The sequence below is a fragment of the Bombyx mandarina genome, chromosome 13 (assembly GCF_030267445.1).
Source record: "Bombyx mandarina strain Sakado chromosome 13, ASM3026744v2".
Taxonomy (NCBI): Eukaryota; Metazoa; Arthropoda; class Insecta; order Lepidoptera; family Bombycidae; genus Bombyx; species Bombyx mandarina.
This window is the reverse complement of record NC_143220.1, coordinates 9,659,407-9,677,600: the sequence shown is the minus strand read 5'-3', so window position 1 is coordinate 9,677,600 and position 18,194 is coordinate 9,659,407. Positions and strand designations below refer to the sequence as shown.

Genomic DNA, 18,194 nt, shown 5'->3' with positions numbered 1-18,194 from the left:
TTGACAGATACCTGAATCTCGCTTACGACATTTTGAAGATAAGCTTGCTTATAATATACAAGTTCCGAACAATAACATTCGCACCGTCGGTCTGCCAAGCAATATCACCCGCTCGGTGGAAGATCTTCACTTTGTCGTATACCTACAATAATAAGGAGATGCAGGACCACCTCGAATAATTCGAAAAAACTCGATTTTTAAACATTATTTATTGGTGCTCCGCTTGTATTAGTCTTAGCGTGATGTTATATAACCTATAGCCTTTCTCAATAAATGGGCTATCTAACACTGAAAGAATTTTTCAAATCGACCAGTACTTCCTTCAGCTTTATAATATTAAGTATAGATTTGAACCTTTTTAACTGGAATTGCTAAAAATACGCACGGTTTCTTTGAGGTAGTTATTATTTCGTAACCGGTCCATATTACTTTTAATTGTAAATTTGGCCACAATATTTATTATATTCGAATCGTAAAAAAGCAAGGGTCATTCAAAATGGTAGTTTTAAATCTAATATTAGTCAGTCAAATTAAGCTTAAGGACTATTCACGTCAAATCAATGAGATATTAGAATTATTGTATCGTATTTTTATTTTTTTGTTCTGTTTTAAGAATTGGGCTCGCGGCCAATCCAGGGTTCCAATCTACATTGAGCATTGCATCAAAAGGTCTACCTCAAGACGACAAGCCCTATAACCCTTTTGAACATCGAAATGTACAACATCCTAACACGTGAGTATTTTGTGTATTGTCATTCTCAGAACTTATTTGGATCTAATGAAATAGTTTGTGTCTATTGTCACTGACAATAGAATAACGACTTTACAAAGGCTTTGAGAATACTTTAGATGCAAAAGATGCATGTAATGAAATCGATCTGCGGCTATTGACCCTAGCTACGTCTGAGTCTAGATTTATTTTCCAGTCGAAGTCAGTGTTTTTTGTTTATGATATTAGAAATTCGTAGTCTGGATTTATTATGTATGTATCATTGTTCTTTTCTCGCATGTGTTTCCGAAACGCATAACAAGTTTAGCTTTTAAAGCTCGATATAAAAAAGCAGACCATTCATTTTGGTAATAAAAGAAAGGTTTTTCGTTTACTTAGTCCGAATAGGTACAAGAACAATAAGGAAATCAAGGTATAAAACACTTAAATAGACGAATGCATTGAGTTCAATTTGCCAAGTCAAATTGTACACGGATATTTGTTATTATTTCATAATATTATTGTGTGGTAAGTCTAGCGGTAGGCAGCGGCTTGGCCCTGCCCCTGGCATTGCTAAAGTCCATGGGCGACGGTAACCACTCACCATCAGGTGGGCCGTATGCCCGTCTGCCTAAAAAGGCAATAAAAAAGAAAGTCGAAACTTTTTAAGCTGATTTTTGATGGCATATTTTATACACATATCCAGAAGTAAATAATGCCGTCTATTATTTTCTAAAGGTGGTATACTAAAAACTTTACTTAGTTATTACAGAACTTTATGTTATATTATTAAATATAAATTATAGAGTAGTATTCGGATTTTATCTCAAACTAAAACTGTTTCATAATCTTGCTTTAATATTTTATGAGGCGGCCAGTCTATTCATAAGGTCATCGTAAAGTTTTGTTTATAAAATCCATTGAAATCCAAAACAATAGGCTATAGACGATGTACATATTTTATTTACTGTATGACTCATAAATTGAGAACTGTCTAATTAGTTTGAGGTAGGCTTGTAAAGGCAGCATGTAAGTTTTTTTTTTTTTTGATGTTATACTTCTTTAGGCGCGTTATGAAAAATTGATGAGAGTGAAATTTTACGATGTGCGCGCACCGTGACACAAAATTAACAGAAATAAAGTTGCCCATTAAATCGCTCATTACAATACGACCGATGTAACTTGGAGAGTCTGAATATAGCCGCAGGTGAACTTTCGCGCATGTACACTCGTAAAAAAAGTGTTATTAGCATTTATTTTTTAACGTTAAATATTTTTATTATTAATTATTTAATATTAAAATAAAAAAGAAATAAATTTAATAAAAATGAAGTATAACATCTTACGCGCGTACATAAGTACACGCACTCTTTTTTTTAGTTCCCCAGTAGGCAGATGAGCGTACGGCCCACCTGATGGTGAGAGGTTACCGTCGCCCATTGATTTCAGCAATTCCAGGGGCAGAGCCAAGCTGCTGCTTACCGTAAGTACTCTCCACAAGCCTCGTTTGAAGAATGATATATCATAGTGCTCGGGAAAAACCCTGGAGGGGAGCTCATTTCGAAGTTGGATGGTACGTGGCAAAAAATATCTCTGGAAATGCACTGTCCATGATCGCAGTGGCTCCAGGTAGTATGGATGAACTCTGCTCCGGTGGCGGGCGGTGCGATAGTAAACATTTAAGTGGTTAATTCCTGACTCAAGTAACCGCTTTACATGAAGCGGACCCTAAGCTCTGTGAGAGATATGTAAGAATATAATTCATATAATTATGAACTTCGCCAATAGGACATTGGGGTCAATTCTTCATCTTCTGAAATCCTGTCTTGGTTCTGGTATACTGGCGATGCCTGCTGCGTTCAAGAATTCTGGTCTAGTCGCTGGTGTCATTGGCACTATCCTAGCTGGTTTCGTCTGTACACACACTGTACATATTTTGGTAAGCAATAGTAGTAATCTTTTTACTGGTGGTAGCACCTATTGTGAGTCCGCGCGGGTAGGTACCACCACCCTGCCTAAGCAGTAATGCGTTTCGGTTTGAAGGGTGGGGCAGCCGTTGTAACTATACTGAGACCTTAGAATTTATATCTCAAGGTGGGTGGCGCATTTACGTTGTAGATGTCTATGGGCTCCAGTAACTACGTAACACCAGGTGGACTGTGACCTCGTCCAACCGTCTAAGTAATAAATAAAAAAAATACCTTAGAATTAAATGGAATAACATCGTGCAATAAAACCCCCAAAAATCATTATTTGTTGTAATTAGTAGTAGTATGGCGTCTTGTGAGTCCGTACGGGTAAGTAACACCACCCTGTCTAGTGCTGCTTTGAAACAGGAATCCATTTGGGCTCAAGAGTGAGGCAGTACTGTAAAACTGAGACTTATAACTCATGTCCCGAGGTGGATGGCGGCAAGTGTAAATACACTGTAGATGTTTATAAGCTTCAACAATCATTTAACACCAGATAAGCCGTGAGCTTATGAGCCGATCTAATCAATTAAATAAAGAAACGTCGGTGACCTAGCCGAGACGTCCAATATAATCGGGTCAAGTGACGCTACTGTGCCGAGGTCCAAATTCTTTAAGTAGGTACTCACTTAAAAATCGGTTGTCTGTAAAGTCGGTTTACTGACGATAGTTGAACGTGACAACGTCATAAGAAAATATTGATGGAATGGTTTCATTTTTCAATTATCGCAATTATCGTTGCAACAATTGACACCACATTCACTTTTCACTGAACTTCATACTTGACGAAAACATGTAAATGTATAGCAGCTGTCCACGCGGATGCATCACTCACTCAAGTAGGAGAGAGACAGATGTCGAACGCTGCCGAACGCGGAGGCCGATTGTGCCTCTTTGTCGCTCGTTGCGCGCTCTCACTTGCACTTCAAGCCTTAAATGGAACGCCTCAATGAGTCATGTTTTTTCGTGCATGTAGCCGGCTCCATCGAATTATATATAAGACGTTGTCACGTCAAAAATGTCTACGGAAAACTTCTAAATAATGGAATAGAATCGTGTTAGTAAAAACTAATAGTCCCACGGTAGTCGAAATTCGACTATAATTCATAGAAATTATAAGTTTGTACACTATTATGATTCTATTGTCAAAGACTATTACTTCTACGAATAAATAACAGATTTCGCTAAAGACAAATATTAATAAAGGCAAACAATATTTAATCTATTCTCAATTTGACCTCAGACTCTAAGCAATAAGAATAGTTTGACAATAAACAAATAGTAAGTATGCATGCGTGTGTGTGTCAAATACATGGTAGGGTGTGTAGTGTTTTTTTTTATTGATTTAATGTATTTTTATGCATAATTAAAAAAAATATTAGCATTCAGCACACCTTCTCTATATTCTCTATAAGTGTGGGAAATTTCGTACTCCTCCGTCCGCGCAATTTTCGTAAAAAGGGGTACAAAGTTTTTGCTTCACGTATTAATTTAAAGATATGATAAATTTAGTAGTTACTGGTGGTAGAGTGATTATCATGCAGACTCATGACTACGCAGTCTTGAGTCTGCAATACCATCATCCTATCTGTTCTGACACAAAACATTCATTTTGGCTTAAATTGTGAGATTGCCGTTATATGTATAATAAAATTGATATTACGACCTCATGTTTCATGGTTACATTAAAGATGTGATGTCTATGGACTTCAACAGACTGACTCGGTGGTGCAGTGGTTTGCGGCCCTTTCTATTCCGCCAAGGGTCGTGGATTCGATCCCCACATCTGATATCATAACACAGGGAATCCTAAATTGGGGCCGGATGACATTCGAGATTTGTTCCCAGCTATTAACATTATTTATTAATATTACATATTAATTATTATTATTATTTATATGATTTATTATTATTATTACTTCTATACTTGTCTAGTATCAGTTGAGCCTCGAAATTCTGTCATCTTCGCAATGTAAATATTAATCAAAACTAACAATTATGTACTCGTAACAACAAATTTCACCAGAACTATGTTTGAATCGCTGTATTTCAGATATTAAGAAACTTCAAGCTCTTTCCTAAAAAGCTTTTAATCTTGAAGTACTTAAAGTTCAACTATAATAGATTCGTGAGATTATTCGAAAAGCTAAGATATTAAAACGAAGTTGAAAGTTTAATAGACTATCAGAGTTCAGGATAATTCTGCGTGTAAAGAAAGAGGATTCATTTTGTTATTAGTAGCGCTTTTGCGTCTCAAAAACTTAATTGAATACTAATATTTATCATTTTAGAAGAATAGAATAGAATGATATTAACATAATGGATAAAAGTGAATGCAAAATATACCTTTATTAAATTTTAAGGTATCTTTTAAATCAGTTCACCAACACCAGCAGCCCAAAAAAAATTAGTAAGCAAACTAAAAAATTTTTTAAAAGAAGAAAAACAAATTTACATTTCGTGTTCATTAAACTTGATTAAACAATGAAGAACACGTGCTGAAAGACAATTTGAAGACGGAATCTTAGCTTTTTACATTCTTACTAGAGTTACAAAAGCTACGTTTGTTTTGGAGTGAATTGTAAATACTAACATTAATCTGTGAAGGGCACAGCGACATTTTTTTTTAAATCTCCTGATTCCATAAGAAATCTACTTAAATATATAAAAAAACTGAATGTATTCATTCATAACATGCACTCAAGGGTATCCCTGAGGGAAAAATTTAAAGAAATTAAAGTTCTCACTATGCCATCCCAGTACATCTTTGAAAATTTGATGTATGTTCGTAAACATATTGAGGAGTTTCCTAAAATGTCGGACATACATAATAGAAATACTAGAAACAAACACAAGCTTGTTGTGCCGATGAGTAGGTTACATAAGATACGAAATTCATTCGGGTGTTTCGACTGTCCCTACGTACAGTATCGAAACTGAAAATTTGCGATTTTTTTTTATGACACTAAGATATTTCTTTTTATGTATATTTTCACACAAAAAAGAGAAAAAGCTATAAAATACATATTAAACCATGTTTTCAATGAGTATAATATCGATACTTAACAAATCAATCAGCGTAAAAAATCGAATGTTTAATTTCGGTACTATACGCGGATACAAGAAGCGTGCGTGCAGGACGAAACTACCGCTTTCGTTGCTATACGCGGTGCCCCGCGCGTCCGCGCGTTCCGACGCAACTTTGAAGTTATGTGGCTCTAACGGAAAAGTGATAAGTATATTAACAAATTTATTAATTCCGAGTGCATGATGTTTATTTTCTCCTTGTTTTTTAATCTGATTTCCTTAACAATATTCTGTGATTAATTAAGTTTACCTCAAAAATAATGTATTTTAAAGTAAATGTCACTCACCCGAAGTATACTATCGAAAGTCCCAAATTCGATTTTGTACGTCGATTAACATTTTTTTTGGAGTATCGAAAGTGACAGTGTCGATATTATTCGCTGATGTTTAATTTCCTTGTGTAATCGAATCTGGTACATTCATTATTATACGCGGGTACATTAGTCAACGAGCCTATCGAAAATACCACTTTCGATGATTTCATTCGGAATTATATATTTTTTATTTTTATATTCGATATATCTACCATAGAATATTACTTTTCTTAAAATCAATTTGTATGTTTTATTAATTTATGTTATAACATATCAACAGAACTATATTTTTTACAAATCAATTTCTGTTTTATTAACTTATTTGATACATGGACACTATTATAGTTTCTCCTAATGTGGCCATACCTAGTGCCGCGTCACTTATAACTGAATCGAACTGAACTGAATGTGAGTCTCCACTTGTAACCTTGTTGGAAGGTGACTCGTCATCTACAGTTAAGAAAAGAAAATCTACTTTTAAAGTTAACCCAAGCAAAAAAAGAAAAGGAAGAAAGGAAAAGGTGCAAAGACAACTGGATAGATGTTAAAATAAAAATTGTTGTGAATACTGGTCAACAATATATTTACAGGAATGAAAAGGTACATAACAAAAAAGAAATGGGACCGATTTGTAAAGCAACTTGTAAATTAAACTGCTGCGAACATTTTAATGAAACAACTCGTCAGAAAATTTATACAAGTTTTTAGCAATTGGCTGACCATGCTAAAAAATTGAATTTTATTAACAAATCTGAATCTGATGTACTGAAAGTACATCTAGAAGACAGTTTACCACTCAGTATTTCTTACCAGATCCAGTCGAAAATCAAAACTATCCCTGCGAATATAGACGTGTTTGTATTAAAACTTTTTTGAACACCTTGTCGATTACGGATTAATTCGTCCGTACTGCTCATCAAAAACTAAATCAGGAAGGTATCACTTTACCAGATAACAGATGAAAGCAACCATATAGTTAAGATAGATTCTAATATTATTCAAAGTGTATCTGATCATGTAGCCACTTTGCAACCAGTTGAATCCCATTACACCCGAAAAAATAGTAGCAAGCTTTATTTAGATAACAACTTATTAATGAGAAAAATGTTTTCTTTATATAAAACTCATTATAAAACCCATTATATAAAGAAAACATTTTTCTCATTGATAAGTTGTTATCTAAATAAAGCTTGCTACTATTTTTTCGGGTGGGACAATCTTCATCTCTATAATAACAAAGCGCAAACTTTACGCCAGTATACAGACATAACTAATGAAAATATGAATAGGATATATGTGACCAATGCCACAGTTTTTCTAACGAAAACTCTCCACCTGAAGAGCAAATTAGTGCCTATAACAAACATAATTATTGAGAAAAAAACTGTTGCTAGAGACTTTAAAAATAATGATAAAATTATTGCTCAAAAGTGGTCTGAAACAGTTGTGCCACATTAGATTTCCAGAAATTTTTTAATCGTCCTCATGGTCACGTGGGATTGATTATTTTATTATAAACGGAAGCTCTGTGTGTACACTTTTATTTGATTTGATACTGGAAAGAAGGAAGAGGCGTGTTATATGTAGACAGAGTGCGCAGGCAAAATGAAGTAAGCAGTTGCTTACTTCATTTTGCTAACAGAAAAGTAAAGTAAGGTGCCAAGGAATTTCTCTTTTGGTCCGATAATTGCGCGGGCCAAATCCCGTAACCGAATAATATACTCTTTATATATGTATCTGGCAAAATAATATAAAATCGATATTACTCATCGCTTTTTAGAGCAAGGGCACACGCAGAACGAAGGAAATCTAAATGAACTGATATACATACACCCCAGATCAATGGTTTGCGTTAGTGCATTGGTGTAAAACTAATAAAACCCCATATATTGTAGTGGAAATGACTCAAGATGACCTTTTTAATTTTAAAGCTATATTGGATGATCGCAAGTGGAAAAAAGATATTAGAAACGAAAATATGAAGTGGAATTTATTTTTATTAAAGAAATTAGTGTGCGTAAAGATGATCCAAATTGTTTATATTTTAAATACAACCTTAAAGATAATCCTTCATGCTTAAACACCAAAATAGAAACAAGAAGTCATGGAAGAAGGCAAGTAATTAATATCGAATTAAATAAATTGTATAGTCAAACATTACCATTACCTGAAGCTAAATACATATAAGGATTTAATTCATTTAAGTAACACTGGAGTCATACCCAAAGAATATTATAGTTATTATAAGAATTTGAAATATAGCAGGAACACATTTGAAGAAGACTGACGATTCAGACTAAATACAATATTACAGTTATCCTACAGTCTGTACTTACCTGAATCTATTATGTTAACTGCTTTAGTTTAATTTTTAAGACGTCCCTTTTTAAAACTTCCCTTTATTCAGTATTTAAATTTTTTATGATTATTTATATAAGAAATTATAAGAAATGTTTATTTTAATAAGAATACTAAATCATTATTAGTATTACTCTAAGAAATGCGAATGTTATTGGATTTTAAGTTAATTTAAAGCTTTTATTTTGTTTAGTTTTTACTTTGTAGAATTAAGTATGTTCATATTTTATTCAAAGAAGTTTTTATTTCTATATTTTATTTTTAACTAACTGAAGAATAAAAGTGTGTTTCATTTGATATCATTATATTAAACGTAAATCTGTGATTGCAATATTAGTTATGAATTTTATTGATTTCATCTTATAAATTAAAATGAAATCAATTAAAACCTTAGTAAACTAAACTTGCCTTTGTTTTAATTAAAATCGTTTTACAGGCCAAGTATCGAAACGTATAAAATACTTTGACGTACTGTATCGAAAGTGACACTTCCGATAATTTCTTAATTTAAATGTACAACGTAAAATATCGAAAGAGTCACATTCGATAATTTTGATAAAACAGTTCCCAAGTAAATAATCGAAACGGGCAGTTTCGATTGTTCACGCTAATTGATTAACTTGGTAAAGTATCGAAACTAACATTTCTCAAAAACTATGAAAAATTTGGAATAAAATTACATATACATTTAACTGCCAGTAAAAGTTTACCATATATCTGAAATTATTTGCAGATAGGCCAATAAATGACAATTTGGTACACAAAATTAACTTCAAAGTGCTCTCCTGTAAAGTACCGTTTTTCAATTTCGATATTATACGTAGGGACAGTCGGTTTGTCTGTGCGCCTGTACAACAAAATCCCACAAGATGTTCAGAACCTACATATACATAAGTTTAAGAAAACTATTAAAGAACATCTGTGCAATAAAGCTTACTATAAAGTCAATGATTATCTAGAAAATTGCACAAAGTGGAAATGAGTTGCTCGCTCCGGGCATTTCAATATTATAATAATTGTTACGTTATAATACTCATTGTAAAAATGAATATTAAAAAAAAATCTAATATAAAAAAAAGAATACATGCCCGCTGAGTTTCTTGCCAATTCTTCTCAGGACGAAGGCTAGTTGAATAAATTTTTTTTTGATTTGATTTGATTTGATTTGATTTATCGCCAACTATAAAATAAGTCAATGGAAAAAAATAAAAAAAAAGTGTGTGTGTCCGCTCCGACGCACGACTGGAGTTTACTGGATATAAAAAATTAAACGAAACAATACGAGAAATAGTTCTATATTACGACAACACGATACACTACAGATTATTAACAAATTAACGAGACACAAAACAAACGACTAACAAATATATGAAAATACAATAATGAGAGAAACGCGCGATCAGTACGAGGCTTTGTGGCGGACTGCCGGCGCATGTACTAGCATGTCACACGAAATGCGCATAACGCATTTCGTGTGACATGCTAGTACGATTTTGGTCCCCATAATTTTCATACCCCGGGCCTATATATGTAAATCGATTCTAAAGGAGTAAACTCCAATATATATTATATTTTAAGCAGATAGCAAATACTAAAGGAATAAAGTTTTAATGTTAATGAATGGAAACATTTTGGAATTGAAACAAAATAAAATGAATGCAAAATAATATAAACTTACAACAATTACTTATGTAAATATAGTTGGAATTACTTACTAACTTTTCCGAAGAACTTTTCTGTGTAACAATTTGTCTTTTACTATTGTATTAGTAGAAAAGAATTTACTTACATAAAATTCTTAACAAGTCAAAGAATATTACATCGTAGATGTATGCTTTTAGTTATAACATACGAGAACGACCTTGGCTTCCGAGAACATCTACTACTATTTCTATCTCATTATATCTCTACTATCTCATTATATGTCGCAAGTGATGCAATCTATATATTAATACGTGAAGCAAAAACTTTGTGTCCCTTTTTACGAAAATTGCGCGGACGGAGGAGTATGAAATTTTCCACACTTATAGAGAATATAGAGAAGAAGTGCATAATGCTAATTTTTTTTTTTAATAATGCATAAATTATACATTAAACCAATAAAGAAAACATTACACACACTACAGACCATGTATTTGACGCACACATGCATGCATACTATTTATTGTCAAACTTTTGTTCTTGACGTCTGTTGTCAAATTGAGAATAGAAAATGGTTTGTCTTTGTTATTATTTTATATAGTGTTGTCTTGGAGAAATTTGTGATTATAGAAGTATAAAATACAATCATAATAGTGTACAAACTTACAATTCCAATTAACTATAGTCGAATTTCGACTACTGCGGGACCTCTAGTTATCTCAAATGTACTAAAAGTTTGTACTTACAATTCCAATTAATTATAGTCGAATTTTGACTACTGCGGGACCTCTAGTATTCTTTATTTTCCTTTCTAACTCCAACCATTCTCTAAGCTGTGTAGTTGTACATAAGACCGCTAGCCTTCTTCCCTAATGACTTGTTTGACTTCATACTGACAGCAAGTGCAGATCCAACCGACTTCTTTCATTTTGCTTTTTTAATTTTTATTGGTGGATGAGCACAAAGTCCATCTGGTATTAAGTGGTCACTGGTGCCCCTAGATGTCAACAACGTAAATGTCGCCTACCACCTCGAGGCATTATACTAATCTAAATGCATCAGTGCTACAGTGCGGTGGTGGTACCTACCCATGCAGGCTTGCAAAAAGTCCTACCACCAGTAATTACGCAAATATATAATTTTTGCGGGTTTGATTTTTATTACACGATGTTATTCCTTCACCGTGGAAGTAAATCGTGAACATTTGCTAAGTACGTATTTCATTAAAAAAATTGTTACCCGTCTGCGGGATTCGAACATCGGTACAGTCGCATCACTTGATGCGACTGTACCGGGCGTTTTATCTTTTAAGCCACGACGACTTAAATCTTATTACAAGGTACGAAATGTCATTCAAGTTGTGATACCTTTATGAGCTCCATTAACATATTGACCAAGGAAAGCTATAGTAAATATTGTGTATAATAATTAGAATATGGATAATAATTAGATTAATGCATTATTTTTTAAGGTAAAAACATCACAGCAAATCTGCGTTGAAGCAAAGAAGCCTTCATTGAGTTTTGCTGAAACATGTGGTGCTGCCTTTATGTACGGACCCAAAAGATTACGCTCTTGGTCCGGAGCAATCCAGTAAGTCACCTTATATGTATTACTTAATGTGTTTTTTTTTCGGGAATAAGTCCTACTCAGTAAATGACCACCATTTTACTCAGACTATATTTCATCTCATATCATCTCATTTCATTTAATTTCATCCCAGTTGATTAATGTCTCAAATTAATCATCTTCATTTCATTTCATTCCAATATTATCATTTTTCATAAAAATAAGATTAAAAATTAAAATAAGACATGACTTAAAGGTCTTAGTTACCAGAATAAAATCACTTTAAAAAAAAGGGGAATAAATCTGTGTGGTTAGTACGAGTTTTTTAACTCCTCGATCGCGTAAGAGTTAACACAGATTTGTGTGGAGTTGGAACAGCTTCTGGATATGAGTTATAAAGTCTCAGTATAGTTATAACGACTGCCCTACCCTTCAAATCGAAACGCATTACTGTTTCACGGTAGAAATAGGCAGGGTGGTGGTACCTACCCGTGCGGACTCTTACGAGGTCCTGCCACCAGTAATTATTAAAATTATTAAATTATTTTATGTGATCGAGAAGTTAAAAAACTGACACTAAGCACATTGAGCTCTGAACATAAAAAGTATAGGTAAATAATAAAAATTAAACTGAATCGGCGGTGCAGTGGTTAACAGTCCTGTCTGTTGCGCCGGGGTTCGTGGGTTCGATTCTTACTTCGAGCAAACATTGTGTGATGAACAGGTTTGTTTGCTCTTTGTCTGGGTATTCATCATCTATACATATATGTATGTATATATTTGAACGTACATAAGTATGTTTGTCAGTCTCTGGTACCCATAACACAGGGACATCCTAATAATAATTATAAAAACATCGTAATAATTAATCCTAAGGACATAACAAGGGCAACAAAAAAAAAAAAAGTTGATGACAAATGATCGTGCGTGATTTTTCTTAAAAATATTGATATATCCTTATTTGCAAAATCTTTTCAGTGTCCCTTTTCAGAGCTTAGACTAATATGAAAATAATTTTATCCATTTATACACTAGCTGACCCGGCAGACTTCGTAGTGCCTCAATCGATAATGTATAAAATAAACAAAAGGAATCCGTCCGACGGGGGACACGTCAATGGAAAAACAAAACATATTTATTTACCTTTTAAACCTTCTCTGGACTTCCACAAATAATTCAAGACCAAAATTAGCTAAACCGGTCCAGCCGTTCTCGAGTTTTAGCGAGACTAACGAACAGCAATTCATTTTTATATATACCTATATATATATACTGATATATAGATCAGATTAGATAAAATTTAAATTATTAAATTTGAATAGCTGACGAGCTCACGGCTCAATAAGTATTAAATGGTTACCAGGACCCGTGGTCATCATCATGGAGTGCTGCTATCCACAAAGAGACTTGAGTTCTAGATTTCAATTGCGTTGTATAGCGTCTGCCCCACCCCCCAAAACCAAAACGCGGCAAGATAATGATGATCTAGATATTCTGTGTAATCGCTATATAATTATCCTGAGTGTAGAAGCGTAATATTCAATGTCCAAGCATTATAAGCACGTTAATAATTTCCGAAAATCTCAACGACAACTAAATGGTGTTTTGTTGTCATTTTTGTTGTTGTGCACGGTTCGTATTTTATTGAAGTACTAGCTGACCCGGCAGACTTCTTAGTGCCTCAATCGATAAGTAAAAGACCTAAACTTTGGTATAAAATAAACGTAAAACAAACAAAAGGAATCCGTCCGACTCCTGGACGTCCGTCCTTCTCTGGACCTCCACAAATAATTCAAGACCAAAATTAGCCAAATCGTTCCAGCCGTTCTCGAGTTTTAGCGAGACTAACGAACAGCAATTCATTTTTATATATTATATAGATTATAGATTACTAGGTATCATTTTTTATTAAATATTAGGATGCTATGTTTTGTTGAAATGTTTTTTTTAAACAAAAACACAACTACACGAATTTAATTTCGATTTTGGTTGTAATTGAAAAAAAAATATTATTATGTATTATTTATTTTCAGAAAATTCGTCGATTACTCGCTCTCGGTGACATATTTGAGTGTTCTATGCGTTTATGTTGTTTTCATTGGATCTTCACTCAAAGAAGTAAGTACCGAGAACTGTACAATCTTATACCTTTAAACGAGCAATTCTTGTATATTAATACATACATATATATATGAATCTCGGAAACGGCTCCAACGATTTTCAGAAAATGTTTTATTCGTGTTATCAATAATCAACTCTTCCCGACATCTATTGGCGAAAAATAATACTATTCTTCTTAATTGAGGGCAACTAACCGCTTTAAAGATACAACAAGATGGCGTTATCAAAAAAAAAAAACGAGCAAAGCTCTTTCATCATCTAGTTAGTAATAATACGCGTCACTATGTTACCTTCCATGATATTGGAGCAGTCCTTCTTTATTCATTTATTAGGTACCAAAGCCTGAATTTTGCCATTTTTACTGATGGTAGGACCTCTTGTGAGTGAGTCCGCACGGGTAGGTACCACCACCTTGTCTATTTTGTGTCGTGAAACGGTAATGCGTTTCTTGCACTTAACACCAGGTGAACTGGTACTAAGCTGGTACTGGAACAGGTACTGAAATACGTACTAAAGTTATGTTCACGATCTACCATGTTATAAAAATTTATTCGAAAAACACAGTTTGCATAATTACTATACAATTGAGTTTTTTTTTTTTATTGCTTCGATGGGTGGACGAGCTCACGGCCCACCTGATGCTAAGTGGTTACCGAAGCCCACAGACATCTGCAACGTAAACGCCGCCACCCACCTTGAGATAAGAGTTCTAAGGTTTTAGTTTTTACAGTACAACGGCTACCCTTCAAACCGAAACGCATTACTGCTTCACAGCAAAGATACGCAGGGTGGTGGTACCTACCCGTGCGGACTCACAACAGAACATCTGATTTCATGAATATCCTAATTATTTTACTTTGCAGGCACTAGATGTGTATATGCCCGGATATCAGCTATCGATCCAAGCCTACTGCGCTCTCAGTCTGGTTCCCCTGGTCGTGGTCTGCCAGATCAGGAATCTTAAGTACCTGGTTCCGTTCTCGGCTATTGCCAACGCCCTCATCTTCCTGGTCTTCGCGATTACTCTGTACTACATGTTTTTCGACCTGCCTCCTGTGTCTGATAGAGTAATGGTCGCTAATGTGTCCACTTGGCCGTTGTTTTTGAGGTAAATTGAGAATATTATAGCCTAAAGGACAGTTTCTAAAGGATAAGACGTGCATTCGTGCATTCGTATCTAGCGGTGCATTCGTATCTAGCGATGCAACGGTGTTCGAATCCCGCAGGCGGATACCAATTTTTCTAATGAAATACGTACTTAACAAATGTTCACGATTGACTTCCACGGTGAAGGAATAACATCGTGTAATAAAAATCAAACCCGCAAAATTATAATTTGCGTAATTACTGGTGGTAGGACCTCTTGTGAGTCCGCACGGGTAGGTACCACCACCCCGCCTATTTCTGCCGTGAAGCAGTAATACATTTCGGATTGAAGGGTGGGGTAGCCATTGTAACTATAATTGAGACCCTTAGAACTTATATCTCAAGGTGGGTGGTGCATTTACGTTGTAGATGTCCATGGGCTCCAGTAACCACTTAACACCAGGTGAGTTGTGAGCTCGTCCACCCATCTAGTGATAAAAAAAAACTATAACAAAGCTTATTTATTTTTATTTCTCACCGGTAAAAAATCGATAATGTCAATTCGGAAAGTTTTTTCTTTAGATCATTTACTTATGATAATCTCTTCCCTATATACCCTATACTATATACTATATACCCTAGACTATAAAACCACGGCATTTCTTCCTGTAGCAATCGTATGCGGCGACTTAGCGATTCAAATTCGCTGAGTATTTTACCAGAATATTGCGATAGTGTATTTACTGGTGGTAGAGCGTATTGTAAGCTAAGTACAGATAGGCATTATCATTCTGTTTATTTCTGCCATGAAGGAGTCGCTCGCTCCGATTTGTAGGATAGGACAACCTTGATACGATATAAATGAAACTATTTTTTTATTGCATTTGTAGGCAGTCGAGCATACGGACCACCTGATGGTGAGTGGTTAACGTCGCCCATAGACTTCAACAATGCCAGGGGCAGAACCAAGCCACTGCCTACGTAAACTAATCTAGTGATTCCAACAATGTTGACGAAACACTTAAATTATATTTTTATCATGTAAAAATAAGTGCTATATATTAGAAAGTAGAAATGGTACCGTTGACGTATCATTCACACTATAAATAGTGCCATTAAAATTTAGAACTTAAAAAGTAGCAAACCGTGCTTTGACGGAATACCACGGAATGTACGTGGCGTCACAATAGTGACGCCACGTACATTCCCGATCTTGCGGACAGAATGGAAAGCAGTCGACGTCGTCCCAACACGTCATTTCGGATCCTCCCGATCCACCAACGGTGCTTTTAGGTACCTCAAGCACCGGTCACCGTTCTCGTCGAACCCGTCGCTTGCGACGAAGGGCTCGACGAGTAAATTAACCCTCAGACACAGCCCACTGAGTTTCTCGCCGGATCTTCTCAGTGGGTCGCGTTTCCGATCCGGTGGTAGATTCTGCGAAGCACGGCTCTTGCTAGGGTTCGTGTTAGCATCGTCCTCAGGTTTGAGCCCCGTGAGCTCACCTACTGGTTAAGGTTCCGCTTATATAGCCTCTCAAAATTAGGTAGGAAAAAAAAAACATATATATACTTCAATTATTCAGTACTTACTCACTTCAGTACGTACACTTCAGTCATCAAATCAGCTTAAAACATTTCATATAGAAAGGCTGTTATATATATTGACAGTATTCAGACGCCCTGAACCTACGCGTCACATCTACCTAACTAGAATATATGTTTTATACAATTAAATCACTTATCACAGCTTAATAGGAATTAATTCCCGAACTTTCTGGATTTTTTTTCCTATTTCATCTATAAAGTACATAATGTTCTTTTATACAAATAATATTGAATGTTACATGAACCGAAACACGCTGTCGACACGCGATAACATTTTCACAAAATCATTTCAGTGAATGAACACTGAACAAATTTATAATTTATATACGAAATTTATGTATTCGTGTACACTGTACATAATTATTATCTTAAAGATGAATTAATATTTGGTAAGTAGATCTGAATTAATTTACGGTCCTTGTATTGAAGATAATATGATTTGTATTTAAATTTACCAATAATACTAGAAATAAATATGAATTATCATACATTTTACTTTCAAAAGCATGAAGCCTTAGAATAATAAGCCGACTATTTACTACATTTAATAGAACATAGTTCAGCTCAAATATTATTGTTAATGTTCGCATTTACAACCCATCTTCCAGTAAAATTTGCCACAAAGCATGCATTCTATATTAGTTCGAAATGTGGGATTTCAAATGTGGAATATGTTTGAACTTCCTTTGTAATGAATCAGGTCTTGCTGGCTATTGTTACTAATACATCATGCATATCACGTGAATTTTCGAATTGTTTTGAACATTGAGCGCATTCCATCTATAATACGTGTTGCTTGTTAACTATTCATTTATTGAAGTGAAACTTCTTTAGAATCGTTGTAATTTCAAACAATATGAAACGAAAAAATAAGTCCATAGAGACATAAACATAGAAATGTATAGGATTCAGCCGGCGAGAGAATGAGATTGAACACATTATACGTGAGGTTAAAATATCAAATCACAGAGGGCGCTACCTCATACTATAAAAGATGACTTACAATTATTTCTATTTAGTTTGTTATCAACAGATGTCGCTGCACATAAATTCAACAATTCCTGAATCGCGATGACGAGATGTTACACAGTTGATAGACGTTCTCGTATTTCTCTTGCTAAATCATACTGACCTGGCGTAAGGATATCGTGATCATGCCGGCGGTTCCTCCAGGGTGAGGCTGCTCCATTGCACTGCGGAGTGGTTGACCTGCGATTACTTTATAAGTGTGACTTCTACAGTGTGTGACTTGCACACACACACACTTTTTTTTTATTATAAAATACTTTCGCTAAAAATATACAAATTTCTTGATGTTTATTTTAGTACAGTGATATTCGCAATGGAAGGGATTGGAGTAGTAATGCCAGTTGAGAACGAAATGGCCAACCCTCGTCGATTCCTCGGCTGCCCAGGTGTCTTGAACACATCTATGTTTATAGTCATAACACTTTATGGGGTATTTGGGTTCTTTGGCTACGTGCAATTCGGGGATGAGGTCAAAGGGAGTGTGACTTTGAACTTACCACAAGATGAAATGTAAGTACATATTTGACTTATTTTCTTTCGTACTACTGAAGTATTTTTAGTATCATCTCATCATCATCATCTTCATCAGGCTTGTGAGTGGGCACTGTCACTCATGAACCTCAAGTCAGTCGAAAACAGTGCCTATATCTATTGGAGTTCAGCCATTATCGAGCTAATCTGTAACCAGGTGGGATTTTTTTAG

At 34.7% G+C, this 18,194-nt stretch overlaps 1 protein-coding gene across 1 annotated transcript in view; it reads left to right on the top strand.

Annotated features, from left to right (window-relative positions):
- The window catches only part of LOC114244047 (proton-coupled amino acid transporter-like protein pathetic), a 38,640-nt gene that overhangs the window by 16,757 nt on the left and 3,689 nt on the right, over nucleotides 1-18,194 (top strand). The window contains exons 3-8 of the mRNA XM_028175745.2: nucleotides 614-733; nucleotides 2,498-2,648; nucleotides 11,551-11,672; nucleotides 13,682-13,766; nucleotides 14,633-14,877; nucleotides 17,789-18,001. Coding sequence (XP_028031546.2) covers nucleotides 614-733; nucleotides 2,498-2,648; nucleotides 11,551-11,672; nucleotides 13,682-13,766; nucleotides 14,633-14,877; nucleotides 17,789-18,001 — 936 coding nt within the window. The remainder of the gene's footprint in view (nucleotides 1-613; nucleotides 734-2,497; nucleotides 2,649-11,550; nucleotides 11,673-13,681; nucleotides 13,767-14,632; nucleotides 14,878-17,788; nucleotides 18,002-18,194) is intronic.